At 49.2% G+C, this 25058-nt stretch overlaps 1 protein-coding gene across 1 annotated transcript in view; it reads right to left on the bottom strand.

Annotated features, from left to right (window-relative positions):
- The window catches only part of LOC115315163 (carnitine O-acetyltransferase), an 81741-nt gene that overhangs the window by 43088 nt on the left and 13595 nt on the right, over positions 1 to 25058 (bottom strand). Inside the window, exons 3-4 of the mRNA XM_042293551.1 lie at positions 10615 to 10780; positions 6845 to 7016 (exon numbers count right to left, since the gene is read on the bottom strand). Coding sequence (XP_042149485.1) covers positions 6845 to 7016; positions 10615 to 10780 — 338 coding nt within the window. The remainder of the gene's footprint in view (positions 1 to 6844; positions 7017 to 10614; positions 10781 to 25058) is intronic.

Raw genomic sequence — 25058 nt, 5'->3', positions numbered from 1 at the left:
GATCCACTCTGTGTTATTTCTGAAAGCATTTTCTTTTTTTTTAAATATATTACAGATCGAAAACCGCTGAATATAATTAAAGGGGGAACTTCTGGAATAGATAACCAACGAAATTTTAACGCGCATTTTCGCGGCATGGCATTATAGTACGTAAGCATGAGGGAATTTCTTTGTTCATATTATTACGCCTTCATGTGTTGACGTTGGTAATCGTTTTTGCAATATAAACCTTTCCTTGATTGGTTTATTTACAAATTTAAAAAAAAAAATACTTGTGGCGGTCAATCGGCCTACCAAGCCGCAGATAAAAGACGACGATGTCACTCGTCGATGCGAGCCCAGCGGCACGAGAGAATAATCAGAACGTTTTCACCTAAGCTCGGAGTCGGTCGCACCATCTATTCCGTCCACGACATCGAACGCGCTACATACTAATACAGGGCCTCCGTCCAATGCCTGCAGTATTTCTTGTTTTAACGATATGCTGAAAAAACTAGTTTAATACAATAAATTTATTTAAATATAAAGGTTAGAACTTCCGACACAAAACACTGCCACAGACAACTTGGGAGTGCTTCGGAGCCGCAAAATTTCACACCGAGAAAAAGCCGCGTCCATAAAATCATTTGTGCGCGTCGTTGTCGAGGCCGAATAGAGGTTTGCTTTTACTGGCTGGCGGCACCGAAATTCAAAAAGAGCATCTGTTTAAAAAATGAAGATATATGTACAGAAATCCATGAAGTGGCGCCTGGCGTTCGATATGAGCCATGCGTTCTGAGGTCTTTTTTCTTACGCCCTGTAATTTTACTTGGGGCAAAGCAAAATTTCAGCCTTAATTTGACGGGCTTGTCATTCATGGCATATTTTAAGTACGCAGTATACGCATGTCCGTATAACAAATAGTTTATTTCCTAAAACCAATGTTCTGCAATGCAGTTCTATAGAACCTTAGCGGGGTACATAATGTAAGAAATGTCCTACTTGGTTTATGTCGAAGATGGAAATATTTTACAATTACTTTTTTTTATCGGAAAGAGTCCGAAAAAATTTTTGAGATAACTCTATATTGTTGGCGTCAATATAGAAAACTCTCTACTTTGCGAAGTTCTCAAAAAGGTAACGTCTACGGGATCCAGGCAGTGATAAGTAAACTTTCAAGTTCATGAGTTCTTCACGATTTAGATTTGTTAATCAAGTTATGGACTTGCTTAATCACTAAGCAATTATGCACTAGTATTTTTCCTGGTTGTATTTGTTTCGAGCCAGCGTCATCAGGCACGGTTATAGACGATGCTAGTCCTCCCTGTGAATCAGTTCAAAGGTCTCTTCGCCGAACCCAGCATTAACAAGAAACAAAACCAGATGCATCAAACGTGTTCCAAAAAATACCTGCGACGTGTGTACAAAACAACTTTGTGGTTCTAAATTTAGCCGGTACCACTGTTCGCATTTTTTCCAGCCTAAAAGGAGCACATTTTCATCATAAAATTAATCAAAAACGACATATTGCAGCAACACAGACGCGTACACTTTGAATCCGAAACCAATCAGGTTGAAGCAAACTAATGGTAGCGAATGCGTAACAGCTCTCTATCCACTGGTCAGGCAACTACTTTGATGTAAAGATCTCGAACATTGCTACTCCCCGACGTCTGCAGCCTTACGCAATGACTTGCACGTACCTCGGTATTAGTTGTTCCGCCATTGCGCAGTGGTTCCGACCTTCTCACAAATGGCAAAGTGACTTTCGAAACAGGGTCTCTTGCGTAAGAATAAAAACAACTCTGAGCCATCTACTCTATGAGGGTGGAAGACCTGCGAATCTGTTTAGCACACCACGCAGGCGTAACGCAAAATTTTGAACAAAGCTACGAACATATGTATTACCCAGATCGCTGGCCCTCATGAGGAAGGTGCGCACCCACATGTCCATGGCTATCGACGCCCCGAGGAGCCGGAGGAAACTAGGCACGCGCGACGGGACCGCCACCCAGGGGAAGGAAAGGAAACTAAGCACGCAAGCGCTATGAACGACGACAACTAGAAAGCGAGCGCTTCCCTCCTCGTCCTTTTTCCCGGTAATTTCCCCGCTTTATTTAGCGGGAAAATTTCCCTGCGAAATATAGCTGGGAAATTGTTCCGCTAAATATTGCGGTGAACTTTTTCGACTAAACTTGCCTGGGAATTTGTTTTAATGAGATTGACGGGAAAATATTTGCGCTAACTTTAGGGGAAAAAATTTCCCGCTACACTTTGCAGAGAATATTTTTCAGCTAATATAGACGGGCAAATTTTTATGCTACATTTAACTGGGAAAATAGAGATTTTGTTGACGTGCACGAAAAATCCACGGAACCCAGCCATAAAGAGCGTCGTTGTAAAAAAAGGGCCGAAATTCTATTCGACAACATATTCCACCATAGTTTCAACCACCACACCAAGTGTCGACGCAGCAGATGCGACGAACTATTGGGATCGATCAGACAGCTTCAAAAATGCACTTGCTTCTGTACAGTCGGGGACAAGAGTCCCCAGGACGTGCGATCTGCGGCTGAAAAGCATTGCTCTGCTATCTGCCTGCGGGTCGCCTGGTTTGGAGATCCTGCAAAACCGCATGCGCGTCCTATTCTGCCTGCAAAGATGTGTGTGTTCCCGCTCTTCTGTGGCACGGCACCTAACTAGGAATCGGGCACGTGGTGTCGCCTCGGAGATAGTGCTGGCGGCTGACGAGCGTCTGCTACATAATGCGAAACTCGAGATACCGCCTGGGGCATTGCGCCGCATTTGCCGTGTCAGCGCAGCTTGCATTATAACCAGTTCAGCTTATCGCTCATTTGACCTGCCGTGACTTCTTTGCTTTATAGGTGCCATGTCAGTAAGCGCTCTCTCCGACGCGGTACCACGCGCCCGATTCCGAGTTCGCCGCCGCGGCGCAGAAGAGCGGGAAAACGGACATGCTGGCAGGGAGAGTAGGACACGCGCGCTCGTTTCTGTGATCTCGAAACCAAGCGACCGGCCGGCAGATGGCAGGGCAATGCGTTTCAGTCGCAGCTCGCGTGTTCTGGAGACATTTGTCCCCGACTGTACGTACGTATTCTCACATTGCTGAACCAATCATAAGCAGAAAAGGCCTAGCGACTTGCGCTTCTTACGCTGCTTGATCGACGCCCTTACCTCGTAACGTCGGCTTTGTTTAAATTTAAATGTAAACGAAGTATAGTGAAAATAATTTAATACGCGAAATTTACTGGCCTGTGCGCCGACAGCTTAAAGGCCGGCTCCCACATACACTCTCAAGAAAAGAGTGTGTGAAAAGGTGTATTCTTACACCCTTTGTACCATATAATACACCCCCAAACTTCAATTCGACGTACAGTGCCCTACAGTCGAACAGACGGCTCGAAATTTTACGAGGGGCTTTATAGCCGTGTGGTACAACTTATTAAAATAGCAAATATATGTTTTACTGAACAGGAAAAAAATAATCCGGGTTTTCTTGACCCTGCTGTAAAAACTCGGTATTTTTTTATGTGGTCTTTGATACGTACTTTACCTATTTTAATAATAATAATAATAATAATAATAATAATAATAATCTTTATTTGCTCAGGAGAGCCGCGGCACCGCAGAAAGGCAACAGCCCGTACCAAGGAGGCCCGCGGTGCCGCGTCTAGTGAAGGGGTTATAAGATGATGTAATAAACAAGATGAGAGTGCTTATGATTAGGTATGTGCGTTAGGCCTAATAGCATTCTTCGCGGTTGTGGTCTTCGCGGTGCTGCCATTTGCTGCTTACTTCTAGCAGGCCGGTCTCGAACACCTGGAGTGGGCTCCTCGCGTGTCCGACTTGCATAGTAGCCGGCCGAATTACCGGCGACGCAGGGAATCCATCACCCCCGCGGGCGGGCTGCAGGGGTTGGCGCCGGTGTTGGCCGAGCGGCGGTCTTTACAAAAGCGGGCCTTGGAGTCTTTCAGCCTGCGGTCCAGCTTGTAACTGAGCAGCCTGAGCACCATGTCGATCGAAAGCATGGTCTGTGCCACTGGTCCGGCTGGCTTTCGGATGATCGAAAAGACACGTCTTGCGCCCAGTTGGCTTCTTCTTCCTTTCGATAATAAGTTGTACCACACGGCTATCAAGCCCCTCGTAATATTTCGGGCCCTCTGTTCGACTGTAGGGCACTGTACGTCGAATTGAAGTTTGGGGGTGTATTATATGGGACAAAGGGTGTAAGAATACACCTTTCGACACCCTTTTTTCTTGAGAGTTTAGAGTGGACACTCATATTAGCGGCGAGATGTTTTGGTGGCGCTCTCGTATGAGTCCCTCTCGTGACGTCATTACCTTGCGAAAAACAAGTTCGATGGTGTTTGTAAATAGCATGGTGGAAGCCTGAAATCATTGCGCTCTCAAAGCAACACCGCCAACACCGTCGAAATTAAAGTTCTTTCACTCCTCTTATTTCCGTCGATGGTATAAGCCTACTAGACTTCATTGCGACGACAGGAATCAGAAAGCTCCTCTGACCTAGTTACCCCTTAATTTCCCTTTCCTGGAAGGCTATCGGCTTCAGCCACGTGACTTTCTTTGTAATAAAAACGATTTTTCTATCTATCTATCTCTTTCCGACGTCATAGTCAGCTTTTGGGCCAATCGTGGAAGGCCGACCACAGCGACGCTTTCGGTCGCGCACGTCGCCAATAATGATCATGGTGGAAGCTTGACATCACAGCGCTCTGGTGCCAACATTGCCAACATCGTCAATATTGAAGTTCTTACATTCCCCTTATTTCCGTCGATGAGAATTCCTTTGCTGACGTCATAGTCAGGATTCGACCAATCGTTCACGGCCGACCACAGCGACGCTTTCGATCGCGCACGTCGCCAATAGCGGTGTTCACGTGTGGTCAGCTACTTATCGTCTCCCATGATCAACAGTTTTGACGGTGCGATACATATATGGCGAACGCTCCCATGAGCACGCGTTTTATGATTGAAACGTTCTTTAGCGTAGTGGAAATGGCTGGTCGCTCGCGCACAGTTTCTGGCTTATTATCTTTGTATAGGGAGGGATGGCGGATCTATCGGTCCTGGAAGCCCATCGAGATAGCGGAGACAACCATCTCTGCTGTCTCGGCGCTGATGGCAGCCCCCTCTTTCGGCGAAGCTCGAAAGCGCGAGAGCGGTTCACTACCGCTACTGGCTGTTGCAAGGGCACAAATTCGAGACATCGATGCTTTTCACCGGTCCGCCCTACGAAGCTGCTTGGGACTGCCTCCTTCAGCAGAGAACGTGGCTACAATTGTTGCAGCCGAAGAGTGGCCGCTGTCTTTAAGACTTGAAGAGAGAGCGCTGCGCAACATCGCTCGTATGAGCAGTCTCCCCCCTGCGGACACAATCCGTAAACATCTCTTTGCCCGGCCAAACTCTCACCTCGGGCGCCAAGCAAGACGATTCGACTTTGAAGTTGGAGCTCCTAGCGAATTTATCCTCCCTCAACCACCTCATTCCACGCGTCCTCCCCTGGAGATACATGCGACGCTCCCAATCCCACAGCGCAAGGCGAATGTCCCAGGGTTTGTCGCTCGCTCAATCGCTCTTGAGCGCATAGACGAAGTGTATGACGGTTGGGTTCATGTTTATACAGACGCCTCAATTAACCTCACCAAACGGACTGCCACGGTTGGGATTACCATTCCAGAAATGGACTATGATATATCGGGCAGGCTAAATTTTGTATCGTCGTCAACCACGGCAGAACTCGTTGCCATCTGGGCGGCTCTTGAGTCAATTAAGAACACCTCCTCACCAACAAAAGCTGTCGTACTCACAGACTCAAGAGGTGCTCTTCAGCAGCTTCAGAGACTTCATAATGCAACCCCACTGCTGGCGAGAGTCGCGTCTGAGGCAGCGGCAGTTGAAGACATGGGATGGTGCCTTGCTATGCAATGGATCCCGTCTCACGTCGGGATTCCTGGCAACGAACGGGCTGACCAGCTGGCTGCAAAAGCACATGACGATCCAGTCCCAACCTTCTTACTGGATCGCTTCAACGAGGCTCATCGACTCATCCGTGAGATCCTCACAGAACGGCATCCACATCCTGGGGTCGCAACGGGGAGGCCACCCCCCGTGGTTCCCCGCAAGCTCCCCAAGGCTGAGACAAGCCTTCTCCACAGGCTTCGGGCTGGTTGCCCATACACTGCTAAGCGGCTCCACATGATGCGTCGCAAAGCGGATCCTAACTGCCCCACCTGCGGCGACCCAGAGGACACAGAACATGCCCTTCTGGTTTGTTCCACACATCACGAGGCCAGAAGAACTCTTTTCCAACACTACACACTATCTGGCCTGCCATATGGAACTATTACAGAACTTTTGAACCCTAGAGGAACCAGAGGAACAGCGGAGAAAGCCTTCCGCGCTCTTCTGCGCATTCTACGTGACACTGGGCTGGCGGATAGACTGTGATTTGGTCTACTTCGCTCCCTAACCAAAGGCTCTGAACTATGTTGATAACTAACTGGGCGGATATTTATAACTAGATTAGTTGTAAAAATAGACCTTTTAACTCCTTTTTTTTGGTATATAATCTTCATCTTCCCTCTTTCTATCCTTTTTCCCCAACAACCAGGTAGCGACTCGCCCGTTAATTGAGGCCCACATCTCCTGGTTTCCCCCTTTCCCGACACCCCATAATAAACAAACAAACAACAATTCCGATCTTTCGGACGCCGAGCGTCCAAACTCCTCGCGGAAGATTTGGTTCGTTAAGCGCACAGTCCAATGCATGAGCGAAGTAGGATTTATTTTCCTCGTAAAGTACATGATTCGACTTGAAACTCACTCTGGCCAAGACTGGCGTACACCTTCGCCCAGACGTTCCTGTCTTCCGCCGTCAGAATGCCCACGCCGACGTCCTTCTCGGGAGACATTTCCACGACTCGGATGAGCTGGGCGAGGATCCTGCTTTCGTCGTGGGGCACTCCTTGGGCATCGTACGCGTTGAAGGTAAACATCTGCGTGGCACAAAACTCGCACTCAACTTCCAGGCGCAAAGGACAAGGAGAAATTAATGGTATCTTATTTTCGTTTGCATGGATCTGTATCGAATTGCGAAATTGAAACTGTTTTTTTACGGCCCGCATTTGTAAACTATGCTTCACCAAAACTCTTCAAATCGGTGTAAATTAACGCTGACAAATAGTACAAGATGCAAAGTTTTCTTGTTTTTTTTCTAACATGTCGTAGATGGGATGAAGAATAAAACAGATGTAAGGATTCTTTTTTTGCTCGGAGGTTTATTTGTTAGCAGTAAAATATATAAATAGCATTCTGGTCGTCAGTACAACCTATTTTAGTGAATCACACAACTGAGCAGAAATAAAACTAAACGTCTTCCTCGCTGACCAGATTGTTTCACTGAAATAAATACCAAGTTCGCTCGCATTGTCATTGATTTGTTTGACCAATATTAGGCATAGGTGGACATTGGTTGATAGAAACGATTTCGTTTTGGGCTATAGTTTTTTTTTATATATGTAACGTTCTGTGGTTATTTTTTTTTAGCTTGCTCATTTTATCACCATATATAGACGCTTTACACACGCGCCAAATTACAGCCGCCATTGCTTACCTTCTCTTGTCATACCGAGATGCCGAGTCACTGAAACGGTAGTTGACGATCCTCTACAAAGGCCGATGCTTTAGAAAAGGACACAGTTGAATCTAGGATGGCAATAACCTGGCCTGCTATGGTAATGATGAAGTGAAGTAAACGGAGTAAGAGGAAGCAAAAACTAAAGGTCAGTTATGGCGGCGTCCATGCACAGCTGCTGCAAAGCGTCTATAGAGTCGCTCATTCACACGAACTTTTAGCATTCTGCGGTGCTTATCTTTATATGGAGGTAAAAATCCCGGGTTTCATTTCGTTTTACTCCTCATGTAAACTGGTGTACACTTAGGGTGTGATACATTTAGCACGGAAAACGCGGCCCTCGGTTTACTTCAAATTTCCATATCAGCTGTAAGCCAGTGCAGCGTCTTGGGTTTCTCCGGATTCAAATTTAAATTGGTCTAAAACAGTTGGTAAGAACATTAGCTTCTTTATATGGTTAAAATAAGGCCGGAGAAGAGGAGTGGTCTCCGTAGTCTGGTGCTATTATGTTGTAAAGTCTCCAAGTGCAGTCTCTGTGGTTATCTTGCGCCGTATTCTTTTTATTTATTTATTTATACTACTGGTCCTTGTTCAGGACCATTGTAGGAATGGTTACATTCTAGAGGTTACAAAATAGCCATCAAACAAACAAACAAACCCTCGTGCGCAGGGTTACACCAACGTGGGGTGAACTGGTGAAATCGCGAGGCGAAACTGCAACCCTACGAGAGAGAATCCTCCGCGATGCGATAGTGAGCCATGAGGCTGTTATCCAATGTTACGCAATTTGGATATTGCGCGTTTGGGTATTGCACGTGCGGCAAGTTCAGTCGACGATGTGGCACCCGAATCGGGTTTCTTGATCCGATGCTCTCAGGAGCCGATAGATTTGAACGCAGAAATGTTCTCTCGGGAGTCGCTGTATGTTGCAGCTTGCATGACCAAAGCAGTCATCTAAATGTCTCGATCGGTGAAATGTCAACCTGCGGGCGTCTAACTTATGAAGAATTGCTCTATTCATTTCGATTTGCTTGATGAGCGACATTCGTGGAGCGCTCATCGACCACTGGACGGTTGGGATCAATACAGACGTCTTTCGCGCGTCGCTATGGAGGACACTCGACCACATATCTGGAACTCAATTGCCGAGATTTCGGTCCGCTGAAAATTAAAAATGCAACCGGAAGGAGATATATATGCATCACGTGCCTTCAACTTCATACCGCGTGCTTTGACCTCCGATGCGCCAACAGACTCGGCCACCAATATCGTTTCGTTATTACTCCGTCACCGATCGCCCTGGCGCTAATTGTAGTGCAGCATTGACACGGGGATGCTTTGCAGGGAGGAATGTGCCTGACGTCATTGCTCGGCGGAAGAAGCGGGACTCCCTCCAGGACTCCAGCATTCACACGAACCACGGGGAGCCGAGGGGGTGTCTGTGTTATCAAGCGCTTTTAGCGGTGACATTTTCGATAAAACGACTCGGTGCGCGTTGCCGAAAGTGTAAAAATGAAGGCGTGCATGAGGCGGCGATACGCAATTATGGTATCAGTGCTGTTGGATACTTCAGGATTATCTGGTGGGCTAGTTGGTACAACATATCATGAAGTATATAGCGCAACACAAAAAGGAACAGAAATGCTTCTTGAAGGGCTGGATGCCACAAAAAAGAACGTAGAGCCCCAACCAATAGTATGAAGAGCGGCTTCAGGACGACATTGATGAACATCAATAACTCCTTCGGGTGCCTCGGACGACACACGCAACATCACAAGCCACGGGTGTCGCTATGCCTATGCCACCACCAGTATCCCGCTGAGGAAAGTGAATAGAGTTGCCAGACACGCGAATAAAATACCGCCATTTTCATATAGATCCCACGCCAAGGCGGGGACTGTTTGTGCAGCACGAGCAAAATCTCCCCCGCCCCCTGAGATATTGACGTAAGCGCGGCTTTGCGCTAAGTTGTGACGCTGTTATCACTTGACACGCAACCCTGGATGCCAAGGACGAAATTTCTCCACCCTGTGATTGAATGGTTTTAGGATATTTTGGATCAGATTAGATTACATAGGTGTAACTGCTGAAGGCAGCAAAAACTATAGCTAGGGCTTTGTCTTCTCTGATTCTCTCCTGTCCTTTGCTCTCACACACCAAACATGCAGCAGTTACACATACGTAGTATAATCTGATTCAAAATCTCCTGAAACCATTAAGTAACAGGGGAAGCAAACTAAAACAGTTTGCTTCTCCTTTGCCAGGATGTATAAGGCGAGAGATGGGTGTCCATTATGATGAATTGATTCACTCCTTAGTGCGTCGAAGTTACCGATTTCGAAAAGCTGAGACAGAAATAGATCTAAGCGCTTAACCTCTCCTTGGCGACGCGATCGTTAGGCAAAAAAAAAAAACTTGGGTTTTTATCACCACCAACTTTTGCAGAATCTCGCATATCGGTGAAACGACATTCATGATTATGATATGTCACTTTTAATGAACACAGCATGGTTATTATTTACTTCGTTTTTATTTTGTTTAGTGTGAGATTCATTACCTATTTTAAAGCCCCTCGCAGCTGCTTGTAAAGGTTTATAATAATATATTTCAGTGCGCTGCGCAACACACATCTCTGTCATATTTGGTGCTACGTGGCTGTCTTAATCTAGTGCCTCTGGAAAGTTACATCCTGCCACCTCGGTTATTCTGTGCACGTTGCATATAATTTCTTATGCATCTCAACCGAAGGAACATTCTTTTTAACTTTCACCAAAACCTTTTTTCTAAAGCGATGATACATATATTGGACTCCTAGATTCGCCTTCACCGACGGTGCATCTTGAAATTTGCAGAGTGATCATCTTGGTAGGTCTCCAGAGAAATATTTGGCTTATTGCAGGATTAAGACGGCACATTACCTGACATCGATTGCACCCAATGGAAGTTCAGCGCACACGTACCTGGCCATTGTGTATGGCTACCACGTGTTTCCCAGATTTCTCGAGGGGCGTATTGAACTCCAGTTGATCGCAGGCTATAGCAGGCGTGCGGTAAACACTGAAGATACGCTGGTATTGCGACATGTCCAAAGGAGTTTTTCCGCTGACATCAGGCTGGAGAAGTTGTCTGTGTGGAAATATGATAAATTAGAAGGAATCACATATTGCACATATAAACAATTTTCGAAACCCCATCTACCGACATTGGTAACACAGGCGTCCTGGACACAAAGCCTGAGATTAGATCCGAGTTCTTGCTAAACGCTGACGCCGCCACTGTGTCCGACGCCTGGCCAGAGTAAGTAACGGAACATTGGCTGACTCGAATTATTTGTGCACCGGTTCCTAGATGGCGCCAACATTTATTAAGTAACAACAAATAATTATAATTTGCGGGCATCTTTTAACTCCGATTCCCACAGACCCTGTCTCCGGATGAATATGACACTGCAATACTTCCCTCTCTGCAAAAGGGTTTATTCACTCACTCATTGCCTTGGGGGGTTTCGGGATCGGGGGACAGTCATCAGCGAGGCCGGGGGAAAGTCCGCTGCCACAGCAGCTTCTCCAAGTCCCAGCGGTGGTCGTCCCCACCGCGTCACGGGGACGTCGTCGTCCACGGTCGCTGTTCGGTCCGTTTGTCGAGTCCGCCACTCGACGAAGTGCCCGCACTTTCCTCGCACCTGAGTCCGTCTCCCGCCAAATCCCGCGCCAGCGTCTTCGTCTCCTTGTCACCGCTGCACCATCCTTCGTGTCCCGCCGTTCGAGAGCGCTGCCGTCCAAGAGAGCCTTTCTTTTGTCCGGCTTCCCCTTTTCAAGCCTTGGGTCCTTTCTTCTGGGGAGCCAGTCCCGTGACGTCAGACGGCTTAGGGGAGTGGTCCAGCCGGACCTTGTGCTGCGCGAGGCCATTGCCAGTCCCCCGAGGCATGACGCATGTCGGAGGCATCGAGTGCGAGTTGCCGGAAATTGGGGTCCGGAGGTTCGGCGCGGGGCAGGGCAGCCAGATCTCCACACCTCCCTCCCCTCAAGGCTCGGACTGAGGGGGACCCAGGGTTGCGTGGTCCCCAGGACCTCAGGCAGGGAACTCGTTCAGCTGATAGTCACCGATGACGACGAGCACCCTCGATGATGATGATGGCATCAAACCAAGCAGGTCAGCGGTGAACGTCCATTCACTGGGAAGCTCGTGACCGACGGAGCACGGTCCACGAACTGGCCCGGAGCACCACAGCTCACAACACGGACGGGCACTCAGGCACACACAACACGCCGGCTCTTAAAGTTCGCTTCCGTCCCCAATGTAACAGACAGCGAATCGCGCAAAAACGAATACCGGCACGCTATACAGACAGCGCGACGAAACCAAAATCTTTCGATTCGTTGGACATGCCACGAAATAAAAACAAAACTCTTCATTTCAATACCAACAGGCAGGCAATCATCAAGAACGTCACGCTACACGTTCATGAGGTACCTAAGAGGAAATCTATTCCTGAACTAAAAAGCGTGAGCACTCATTGTATACTCAAATCGTACATACGCCCACTATACAACATTTGCTCCTATCAAACTCAACCGCATTCTTTTAAAGGACTAGCAATCTACCAGAGCGTCAGAACCGCACAACTCTGACAACATTATTAATCTCCAACACATTCGCGAAGAACGTACAAAACCTCAAGAACTAACAATAACCTCCCGTAAAACAGAAACGGCCACAAATCCTGTCCCGTTTGCGAGGTTCGACTCATAAGGAACACGCTGGCAACAGTAGCAATTACCCAAGACAGGCACCCATGCACTCGGCGTTCACGACACCCGAGCTACAAACACGCTACAGCCAAGCTACGCAGCACGCCTTCATCAGAAGGGGTAATCACCTTACTGAGAGGCCGTTGTTTCGTGGTACCGGCCACTTACGCCAGTACAAAGGGAACAGTACCTGGATCGTGCGAACAGCAGATCTCATTGGACAGCCTATTTACACGGCTATGGCCGTAACGTCTGGGCATGTACCAGACGTTACCGCTTCACCGCTCGGAGGTAACCACCCAACAGGAGCGACGAGCGCGTAACGGCGGTCCGCACCGAACCCCGCACGGGCTCGACAACCGCGATAAGCGAATTGACGCACGTTAGAGTTCTCCCCCGGCCGAACCCCGACACCGCATAACTAAAAAGTCTTCCAACTGATGTCAAGGCCGGCCGGGATCGAGCAATAAAAGTATACCGTCAACGCGTGTCGCGACTCTTCAACGTTCTCGAATCGAGCAACGTGTCCACATACAAACGCAGTAGGTTACGCACAAAGCTCGCCCCCAGCCAAGTCAACACGCCGCATGACTGAAAAGTCTTCTTGCGACTTTGAGGACAGGCAGAGTTCGAACAATGAGAGTCTCCCACACGCGCACCTCTCAACTTCCGCGCAACGAGCGCGATACCGAAGTGCCAAATAATCGAACCGGCCAGTCTTGGAGATGGACGAGATAATAAACTATATTTGCTCTGCATAAACAGTTTCCGCAGCGTCAAAGTGTCTACCGCGTTTACTGCCGCATTCCAACACCCGCTACCCTTTCATGCAAAGGCAGCAAGTTTGTACAGCGACGGGCTGACCCAACGCACAACAGTTATAGGCCACCGACGGCCATGCCGCTGCCATAATTTCTAGGCTTTCCGGGCACGTACCCGCCGACGTGAACCGTACGTTTTCCCTGGCCAACTGCGCATCTGTACAGGATAAAACTATGAACAACTCGTCACAATATCGCAAGACCGCCACTCCCCTCGTGCAGGTCTTCACTGCACGAGCACAGCTCTTTCCTCACCTAGCTGTCTTGTCTCCCCTAAATTTATAATTTATGTCTAATCCGGGTCTCTGCACGACCAATTACGCTCTCTACGCCTTCGCGTCCCAACGCGAACCAAACCACGGCCGAGAGCCGTACTGTATACGGCGGCAGCGCAAAGCGCGCGCTAGCCGCCGCTCCTCCGGAGGCGGAGAAAACGATGAAAGAGTAACTCCCGCCGCGAGGCTTAACCATCGATATGGCGGTGTGAGGATGCGGAACCAACTGTGCGCACAATTAAACGGGATCAACCTCACGACTCTACAACCAGAAACGCACGGGTCATGCCCATCGCGTCAGACTGGACTCCAGGGAGCATTACACACGCACAGCCACTGATAAAGTGAAAACGGAAACTCTGTGGTTTTCGGGATTCCGATGTCCACGCACCGGACATCGCGTACCCGGCCCGATTTAGTGGGCTCAGCCCCTAAATGTACTCTATGGCCACAAGGTACTCGTTCAAAGCGATCTTGGTCGGAACCGCAAGAGCGCATCCGTTCCTTAAAACGCTGTCAACTAACGACGCTCAAAACCGCGCCGACAGCACAAGCAAGGCCAACTGGCAGCTAGCATGCGATCAAACCGAGACGCTAGTCTCCTTCCGGACAAAATGCAATGCGGGAATAATTTCCAAACACAGTACATGCAACCGCCACCCGCAATGGGTGGGTTCTCCACCCGGAGCGATGCCTCTCTAACGCGTCCGATCGCTAACAAGCGGTTCAAAACAATACATCGACTCGCGAGCAAAGGCGGTTAGCCGCGTCACATCCCTCAAACCGTGAGCCGGCATCTTTCCCAGCAGACGTGGACGGCCGGAGGCTTAGGTGGGGTGACGCCCGACGCTACATGCCTCGAGGGGTGCGGTAATTTCGACGCACATAGCGCTCTTGCATAGTAGGATCAACCTGCCAGCACCCAACCGTGCGCTGAACAGCAAATACTCAAGGCGCTTCTCGTAACGGGGGATAAGCAAATTCCTGACTGGCTGGGACAAAGGGTTAATCCCTAAAGACAACGGTCAAGGTCCGCGCCTCCTCCTCAGGCAGGCGATAATGTCAGGACCTTAGTGCGGCGTGCCCGCAACGAAACTTCGCGCGGCTCTCCCGCAACGAAGATGACCCCCAAAAAGAGCGCGAAACAGTGCCCCAATTCAACCGGAAACAGGTTAGAAAATCAGAATGCCTGCCTGATCAAAAATGAGGCCCCACGTTGCGCGCCAGTTTATGCGGACATCTTCTAACTCCGATTCTCACAGACCCTGTCTCCGGATGAATATGGCACAGCAATACTTCGCTCTCGGCAAAAGGGTTTATTCACTCACTCATTGCCTCGGGGGGGTTTCGGGATCGGGGGACGGTCATCAGCGAGGCCGGGGGAAAGTCCGCTACCACAGCAGCTTCTCCAAGTCTCAGCGGTGGTCGTCCACACCGCGTCATGGGGACGTCGTCGTCCAGGGTTGCTGTCCGGTCCGTTTGTCGAGTCCGCCACTCGACGTACTGCCCGCACTCCACGCGCCTGCGTCCGCCTCCCGCCAAATCCCGCGCCAGCGTCTTCGTCTCCTTGTCACCGCTGCACCATCCTTCGTGTCCCGCCGTTCGAGAGCGCTGCCGTCCAAGAGAGTCTTTCTTTTGTCCGGCTTCCCCTTTTCAAGCCTTGGGTCCTTTCTTCTGGGGAGCCAGTCCCGTGACGTCAGACGGCTTAGGGGAGTAGTCCAGCCGGACCTTGTGCTGCGCGAGGCCATGGCCGGTCCCCCGAGGCGTGACGAATGTCGGAGGCATCGAGTGCGAGTTGCCGGAAATTGGGGTCCGGAGGTTCGGCGCGGGGGAGGGCAGCCAGATCTCCACAAAATACACTAGATAAAGGTGTATAAAGCTGCCTTGTAGTGGACTACCTCACCTTTCAATAAAAAGCTTCAAATCCAGTGCACCTGCTGCGAGCGCGGCTGCCTGCCTGCAAAGCATATACACAACTCTATCGGTTTGAGGATTAAGCATGCCCCGGAGAAATTAGGCTATTATAAAAGGTGAAATATACCTGAGTTGATTTTTTTTGGAAGGAAATTTGTTTTTCGGAAGACACATTGCCAGTGACGTTTTCGACATGGGAAGCCTAGACTTCAAAAAATATGCGAGAGATATTTCTGAAAACTAAAACGTTTTGTCAGTCATCAGAGTGCTCAACTGTTAGCATAAAAAGTGAAAGTTAATTAGGGAAACAATACAGACAAAAGTGGATGTGCTCACCCAGTTTGGATTGCGAGAAGCTCGCTCTACAAGTACCTTGTGCAGAATTTCTCCGTCGCCACCGAGCTTTCCAAAGTCCTGAACAACCTACCAACAGTGTTACAAGTGTAAGATTGCGTTCTGTACAAAATCTATTCGTTTCCAGCAAAAAGACACGGGCGCCCGCTTTTATCTTTTAGAGGTTTTACATTCGTATTGCTGAAAAAAATACGGGGTGACACCAAAGGGGCATGTCCTCTTTTTATTCTCGTGGAATAGTTTAGCAGGAGGAAAGCCCCCCCCCCCCCCCCCCCCCCTTTGCGGTTTATTATAGAAAATATATTCTGGGGGCATCAGCGAGCCCACGCCAAGATGGATCGAAGAAGCTGGTCGTGACATCTTGATTGCTTCCCAGTTCAACGAAATCGGCCATCAACCAAGGACATGCCGTACTTCAAATCATACGCCTCGATGCGTTCATTTGAAAGATGTTGCATCCCGTAAATGACTTCAACTACCATGACTATGGCGAAACCTTTCGAGAGAGCGTCTGAAGCACAAAGTAGAAATGTCTGGAGCCAATTAGCGCCTTGTTTGCGGCCCGCGATAGCCACCTGCGACTCTCACGGGAAGCTCTCGTGTGCAATCTTCTAAATCGTTGAGTTTCTGCACTAGCCTAAGAAAGGCAGACTGCATGTGTTACACAAGTGTACCACAAGGGCTGTCCTCGCAGGACATTCTTTTTGCTGTGCACGGCATTAGCTGGGCAGAAGTGGTGTTTTTAAACCTCAGCTCTCGGGCGCCCGTGTGCGGCTTGAGCGGCGTCGGCGTCGCCGTCGGCGTAACCGCGCGGTGCATTATGTGTAAACTTCCCCGTTAAATCAAGCGGGAAAATTTCCCTGTTAAATCTAGCGGAAAAATTTCGCCGCTAGATCTAGAGGAAAAATTTCCCCGCTAAATCTATAGCGGAAAAATTTCTCTGGAAGTCACGTGACACCCCCCCCCCCCCCCCCCCCCCCCAAGCACATGTGGCCCTGAGTACCCTTCCCTCCTCAAGATCTGCGCTCTAATTCCGCGTTACAAGGAGTTGTAAACGGCTTTCATTTTTTTATGATTCTCTTCCGGTCCGCTTTGGGGCCGTTTTTACAAAGGGGAAAATCACCCTCCATTAGCATTGTTGCACAAAACGTTGGAGCGTGCTCATGACGGAGAGCAGGCCGTTTCTACTCGCACGGCCTTCCGGCTCATCAAGGCTTCCATTGGTGTTGTCAGTACCCGGCCTCCCGAAAAGAAGAAAGGCGAGGAGACGAGAGAGAGAGAAAGCGAGAAGAAAAGCCGTATTACGCCGTACTGTTTTAAAGCCGCTTTATGTTGATTCACGAGGCACGTGAACGGGCAGCTCTTGGGAAGATCATGGCGGTACAGCGTAGCACTGACAAAGTGTAGCACTGAGCTAGATTTCAGACGCCATGTTCTTCCCAGAAGTGGAGCGCGGCTCGTGTCTCGAGCATTTTCACAACAATGAATGGCGCCACTTTTCTCAGGATAGAGGGGTCAGTCTGTTTGAGTGGTTAATGTCCTCGGTGAGAACGAACACGCACACCGAAACGTTCCCTTTCTTTCGTAGCGTGAGCTACACTGGCCAAGGTTGAGCAGTTTCGCGTGGCTCGCATAATAGGCCGTGCTCCGTGCTGCGCGAGCGCAAGGAGCAGTGACGTCACACGGCGCACAGCTGGCGGGGTGGAGCCGCCGTCGCCGCCCGCGGGCTCCGCCGCCACCGCGTGCGCCTCACCGGTCTGCGCAAGCGCGAGGAGCAGTGACGTCACACGGCACACAACTGGCGTGCAGGAGCCGCCGCCACCGCGGGCTCCGTCGAGACCGCGCTCGCCTCGGCGGTCTTCGCATTCCAGAGGAGTGACATCATAGCCGAGGCAGACGCACTGGCGCCGCCGCGTGCCCAGCTGTGTGCCTCCGTTGCGCCGTATCCAAGTCTGACGCTGCACCGGAGCTGCTTGATAGCGCCTCTCCTTTTGTGCATAAGCTCACGCTACGTATGGAAAGCCCATAAAGGGATACTAAAATAAAAAAAAAATTAACAAAACTATATATATATATATAATATATTTTAATGGTTTCCAAGACACGGACACTAAAGAAGTGCATGAAAAAAATAGACTGATACTTACGACGCTAGGCGCAATTTAGATGGAGTTCCCCACCCACTGGTGGCCATGTGCACAAACGGTGGCCCCACCCATTACTATTGGATTGGCTTGGCTTCTCGGCTGAACACGTTCGCAACTCTAATGCCCTGTCGCGACGTCCGGTGCGTCTAGCCTGCCGTCTCACAAGGTTTGCTCGTCGCGTGGGCAGACGCGCAATAGCGTACTGCGTCACCTTCTACTAGAACCTACCACCTGGAACGCCCGTAAAACCTGGCCTTGAATGCGGGCCATGCGCGTCTGCCATCGCCTGCATCCCTCTGCTCTTCCACCTTACAAGAACACCCGTAGGTTTTGGGGAACTTGTGAAGAGACTTTCCTAAACCCTATGACACGCTCTCAGTACGCAACTATAAAACAGCGTTCTAGGGATATATTATACACGCGCCAAGGTTTAACAAAAGCGTCTTCTGTGCCTGCCGATGCAAACTGTAAAACTCGTCCGAAAGAAAAAAAAAAAACGAAAATGAATATACATAAATATGTCGCCCCTTCATATATACTCTTCTTACTGTTTTCTTGCATAGTGTTCGAGAGGAAGTTGAGTAGTCGTCATGACACGCACTAAACGCGACCATAAGATATTCGCTTTAGCAAGCCAGGTGCACTGCCTAAAACTTGAGAGCTACGTACAGGTCTTCCCAAGCGAAATGACGGCAACCTAACTTGAGAACCCTGATGTGAGGGGAACACTTCATTTCCTCCAGCCAATAGACCTTTTTAAAGAGAATCACCTAGTGGCCACCCCGAGAGCTCCAATATTTTCTTTCTAATGGCGGTGATCATGCTCGACCATGGCGTTCTAGAGAGTTGTAGTGGCAAGAGCGGCGGCTGCCGCGTGAAGATTTTGCGCGTAGACGCAACCGTAGCCCTGTTGTTCTGAGTCCTAGGAACGTGCCCTGCGTGTCCCCGTCAGCCTCGGCGTCGGCGCTGCTCGGCGTGTACTACTGTGGTTTGACTGGAGCTTTTCGCGACGCAGAACAGTTGCTAATGTGAAAAAGTGTAGGTTTTCCTTTGCAATAATGCCTTGAGAATGTGGTCTATCCTCTACATTTATTATTAGCGTGTTTTTGATGGAGATCATCATGGGGACCCAGTACCGACAGGTCGTTCAGCAACGCTATCACTAGTGCTGTAGGCTAAATAGCTGCGAAAGAAACCACGCGATACTGTTATAGCAAAGAAAAATAGACAAATGGATCTCAAGAAATCTCTCAACCTTTTAATGGTGAGACGAACAATAAACTGGTGTATTGTGTTTTGTCATCGTGTTGCTGATGTGGGGACCAGCCTTGTGTAAGGTGCAAGGCCAAGCGCGTTTTGAAACGACGCGAAGCAGTGTGTGTCTCCGCCTTTTTCCTTGCATTTATGACCGAGAGTGGAACGGAACGGAGAAGACGCCCCACCATCAAAACAACAAAAAGAAAAGTACTACGGTGCTACAACACTGTAGTGTTACGTTCGGGACAAGCGTAACGCTTCGTCATCTTCTCCGCTCATCGCACATCTGCCATCTGCCACAAATTCTCCTAGGGCTCGGAACTCCAGCGCCACTCGCTGCATCTACGTTGGCCGTCTTCACGCGGCCCAATATAACCGGGCGTCACTCTTGCCACTACATCCTCCAGAACACTGTAGCTTGGCTAAATCCCACTACCTCCTTTTCGTGTTTCGGAAATGAAGTAAAAGGAAAAACATATTTTCCCCTTTCTGCTCTATGCTTTCGAAGACGTTCGCTTTTTCTGGTGTTGATAAGCTGAGTAGTGCCGCCACTAGAACGTCGGGCTTTGCTCAGCACAATATGAGTAGACTGACTTTTGGAAGGGTCTATTGGCGTCGTGCGCGACCGAAAGCGTCGCGGTGGTCGGCCTTCCACGATTGGCCGAATGCTTACTATGACGTCAGCAAAGTAGTTCTAATGGACGGAAATAAGAGGAACGTGAGGACTTCAATTTTGACGGTGTTGAGAGTGTTTGTTCAAGAACGCTACGATTTCAAGCTTCCGCCATGCTAATACAAACACCTTGGAACTTGTTGTTTGCAAGGTAATGACGTCAGGAAAGTCACCGTACGAGGGAGCCACCGAAACACCTCGCCGCTAATTGGCCCGTGAAATCTTTCCTGCGTAGGTTACCCTTGCAGTGCTGAGACTACTGCCGGAATCAGGACGATTGCAGAATTCTCAGTGTAGCGGGTCCGTTCTTACGAGAACCGACACATTCGTTCAGCATGAGACAGCGTAAATAAACAAATCAAGCCAGGGCTACCTAAATAGTTCAGGTGGCTTGACAGGTTAACGGTAGAGCCACTAAATGACCTGCTCTTACAGTATCGGCACTCTGTTCCTCGACACTGTTGGGGGGGCAGCCATTTTGGTGCTTGTGCAGAGTAGATGCAACTGCTTATCGTCATTATTCAAAACTGCGACTTCCTCAGGATTAAATTTGGTGTTAGGAAGCTCACGTAATCTTTCCTTGCGCTGTCGCGAACTGGTTGAACATCTTTAAAGGACAAAAAGCGTTTTCTGTTATTTCCAGATAGAGCTTCAGGTAACTTGCAACCGCGATTTTAAGCCACAATACGGTCAGGAGTTGTTGCTCCGAAGCGTAGCTTATTTAGTGGCACTAGCCTACCTCATTCCCCCTACAGAAACAACCACCCGCGCAGTGCTTCCGAAGGCGTTCACATACGGCACTCGTTTACTGCAAACAGCATCGGTTGTGATTTTGCTGTGAAACGTGAATGAACGCTAAACTAGTCAGACTCATATGAGAAAAAAATAGTTGGTTTACTCGGTGTCAGAATCTACTCAACGTAGACGCCGGCAGCAATCTTTGTAATTGTTTGGAAAGCAAAAAAGAAAACAAAAATTTCGCAAAATGTTTCAGGAAAGAAAAACGCTTATCTTCATGGTAAAACTATGGTGGGTGGAAGGGAAAGAGTGACGGGCGCCGAGTGCGCACAATGACAAAGAGGGGCCCGGCACGCAATGAAAATATTTGGAGACCTTAGGTTGCAGAGAGGGTCCCTATACAAATATAGGGAGATTTTGCAATTTAATGGCGGACGCCACCGGGAAAGAATGGTCGCAGGTGAGCATGACGTTGCTTTTCGAGTGGCGACAAGGAAAGGTGGAGATGTTGAGACACCGGAAGACGACCAACGCGTTCGTCACCTCCTTGCAGCTCGTACAACAAACACGGCCCATCCACCACGTGACCCCCTTCGATAAGTTGGAAATTTAGTAATTAAGGCTCTCTCACAAGTTTCATTCCCGCTTAACTCGCCTGCTGGCTGCAGCGCCCCTATTGTCCCAACAATTTTTTGCAGAATTTTCATCGCTGGATTTAGGCTCACGACCCATTTAACGGGTTGATCGTGTGCAATTTATATAGTTACAAAAACATGAGTCAATATTATAGAGAAGCTATGTGAATTCTTTCAACACACGTGTTACCCGCAGCGCTGATTTTGCGATGAACATTTTCGTTACTGCAAGGGCGCTGCAGTCTGCAGGCGGGTCATTTTCATCGGAACTCTATGCAGCCCTTCGCTCCCGCCCAGCTCACATTCCCTTCCAGCCACCATAGTAAAGCAGCACACAAAACAAAAACGGGAGAAGATAAAGAACAAATGGAACAACAGAGCGCTGGTCATGAACTCGTTTTTTAAATTAGAAAAAAGAAGATTCAGAAATTAACCCACGTGAAAGTAACGGAAAAAAAAGAGATAATATATTCTAGGTATGGTGAACTTGAGCGAGAAGAGAAAGGCAAAAAAAAAACATTAGGTAGAAATAATAAGACAAATAGCTAATGACGTACTTTGTTGACTCCAGGCCGGCCAAAATAACTCGCCGTCGGCGTTTACTAAGTAAGCCACAACCCTCGCACTCAATGTCCGACAGGCATGGCTCACACATGGCTGTTCTCTTTTTTTAATGCCTCAAAGGTCTCTTAAGTAGTCCGATCTTGATATTTTCCGAGTATAGTTGCGTCACAAAAGGTCGGTGAGCACTGCCTGGAGGGACAGTGTGCGGGCAGGTGCCTTCATACTGTGGTATGAAGACAATTAAAGTGTTCTCATAGTCGGCAGTTGTTGCATCTTTCAGTCTGTCCTATATCGCAACCGCCGCACGCTTGGGGGATGCTATAAACTGCCTCTTCTGTGCAGGAAACAAACACTTTCTTGTACTTTTTGTGCCATGTGTTTCGGAAACGATTACCAAATACTAAGTCAACCTTTGCACATATCTTAGATAATCTTTGATGAAGCGCAAAGAACACTATTTGAATATCATTTCATTTGCATTTAATTGCATTATATTCATTCACGTTGGCTACTACTTTCAAATTGTGGGACACTTTATGCAGGTACAGGACCAGTACCGGGTGTTTTTATGTGTTTTCAGGTGCTGCTATACCATTTAACCTAGAATAGATAAGGCCATTTCCCTTTTGACAAACTAAGAATGAGAGTGTGTAAGTCAGTGTGCCTTTCTCTGACCTGGGCGGAAGGAACCAGCATAGGTGAATGGCTTGGGCTGACAAAGGGAGATCCATAAATTGCAAGGTCCCGTCCTTGCTTTGCTCGAACGTAACTTTAAACCTGACCCGCACCTATCAATGTTTTCCAAAATTTGGGTTATAACATTACTCGCCGCCCCTGCTCTAGTATGCTGTAGAGATCTTCGTTCCCAGAACCAGATAAATATTTATTTCCAAAAAATAACATACCCAGCTACCTAGCGGCGGCACAGGATTCCCTGCGGCCATCTCACACACGAGGGTTGCGACCTCTACAACTACCCCCAACCTCCCCCCCCCCCCCCCCCCCCGAGAATGTGCTGCACCCAAAAAGCACAATGCACCGCACTAAAGGTTCAACCTCCAGGAACACACCACCCCTCTGCGACACCTGGTTATTTGTACAGGAGTGGCACCAGAGTCGGGTTCGTTGCGCCGGATGTTATGACTTGCAGCGAAGATGGCTGTTGAGGTTGAGCCCATCCATGAGATGCAGGTTCAGGTGGTTGTTGAGGTGAAGCCCATTTCTGCGCTGCAGGTGCCGTCGTCTCTTCAGAAGAAGCCAGTCATTGGGTTAATGTCGAGAGTTGGGCTAGTTGGTCCTCTTCTCTTGCGCCTCTTCTCTTGCGGTTACGTCTTCATGGCCTTTCCTAATTGTCACCAAGTTTCTCCGGTTGCGCTGCCAGATCGATCCCTCATCAGTTGCCACCATGTACGACCTGGGACCTCGCGCTGCACTGAGGACAGTAGCCTGTACACGTTCTGGACGGAACCAGACGCGGGTACCGTCTTCGAGTGCAAAAGGTTTCTAACCTGATGGCTGCTATCAAAGTCAGTAGCTTGCCGACGCTTGAGCTTCGCCTTCCTGGTGGCCACCTCCTCCTGCGGTTTGCTACTTGGCACCAGCAAGCTCCCCTCCTTGGGAAGTCGAGTGCGGAGTCGACGCCCTATCAACAATTGTGTCGGATTGAAACCTGAGGGTTCGGGGGTGTCCCAAAAGTAAAGCAAAGCCAGCCTCAGAGTATGCGCTTTGCGTAGCAAGTTCTTCACTATGCGCACCTTGCAATCTACCTTCCGATTGAAATGTAGGATGGGGGGCTGCTTCTCTGGTGTGCGATTCCCTCAGATTCCATGAACCGAGCAAACTCGTGAGACTGAAGGGTGGTCTGTAGTCTGAACGTGGAGTAAATGGGATGCCGTGACGAGCGAAAATGCTCTTAAGTATTTCGATCACATGCCCATCCGTTTCAGAGTTGAGGGAGACCACTTCCAGGTAACTGAAATAATAGTCAACCACGAGAACGCAAGTCTGTCGGTTCAGGTGGAACAAGTCAGCGACCAGAAAGTTTGCCGAAAGACTTTGAAGATGCGTGCTCCGAAGTTGGTGCGCTGGATTGTCTTGGAACGACGTGCTCTGTAAACATAGTGCCAGAAGTGCTGCTACGTCAGCCTTGATACTTGGTGGCCACCATACCGATTCCCGGGCCCGAACTTTGCATCGGTTAAAGCGTTGGTGACCTTCATAAAACAAAGCCAGAGCTGTCGCACGCTGTGCTGTTTGTGTCACGATGCGAGAGCCTTTCAGCAGTAAACCATCACAAACTGAAAGTTTGACCAACATGCTTGCATACTTCGCCAGGTGAAGCGGTAACCTCGACTGCGGAGGTAACCCGTTGCGACACACCGAGATTAGCGCGCGACAATCCCCTTCGTTTGCTTGAGCAGTTCGAAGGTCCTCCAGCTGTAGGGACGCGGCTTCTGATGACCTCTGGAGAACTTTCGCAGCAAACACTTCGATCGTGTCTAGAGGACGAGACAGATCGGAAGGTTCCGTGGGACGCGATACAAGGAGTCTGTTGTTGCAAGAAGCTTCCCAGGGACGTAGGACATCATGAACTGGTACCGAATCACCTTCAGTCAAAGGCGCTGGATACGTGAAGGTACCACGTCCAAGTCCAAACCAAACAGTGAAACCACTGGCAGGTGATCTGTCTCAACGTCGAAGAACAACCCACGGAGGAACACGACGAACCGCTGAATTGCAATACACCTGCCAAAGCTTCATTCAACGTTTGGCTATATAGTAGCTCAGTCGGTGTAAGGAACCGCGACCTGAAAGAACCGGTCTTCTTCCGCCGGTAGGCTGAGTTAGGAGGAGGACCCCCCTCACCCGAACGAACTTTCATCCGCTGAGACGACTGTTGGGTATTCCAGATGATACTTCTCTATAGAGCGGTCAGAGACGAGCATCAGCTTCAGCTGGGTAAACGCTGTTTTTTGTTCGGGAAACCAGTTCCACGCAGCATCCTTGCCGAGACACTCTCTGATGAGAGCTGCAACGTCCGACGCACGCAGAAGGAAGCGCCAGAGGTGGTTCGCCATGACAAGAAGGCGCGCTCATATCCTTGATCGCTTGGAGCTTGCTTAGGTCAGCAAGATGCACACCCGAGAAGGAAACTTCGTTCTGGCGGTGGCAGCACTTCGTCTCGCTCAAGGTGATGCCTGCCCGGGATCGTCGCATCAGGACTTGCTGCAGGCGGGAGTCGTGCTCTTTGAGAGTGCGTCCGAAGACGAGTATGT

Source organism: Ixodes scapularis, unplaced genomic scaffold (genome assembly GCF_016920785.2).
Source record: "Ixodes scapularis isolate PalLabHiFi unplaced genomic scaffold, ASM1692078v2 PGA_scaffold4__175_contigs__length_147842914, whole genome shotgun sequence".
NCBI lineage: Eukaryota > Metazoa > Arthropoda > Arachnida > Ixodida > Ixodidae > Ixodes > Ixodes scapularis.
This window is presented reverse-complemented; position numbering and strand designations above follow the sequence as displayed.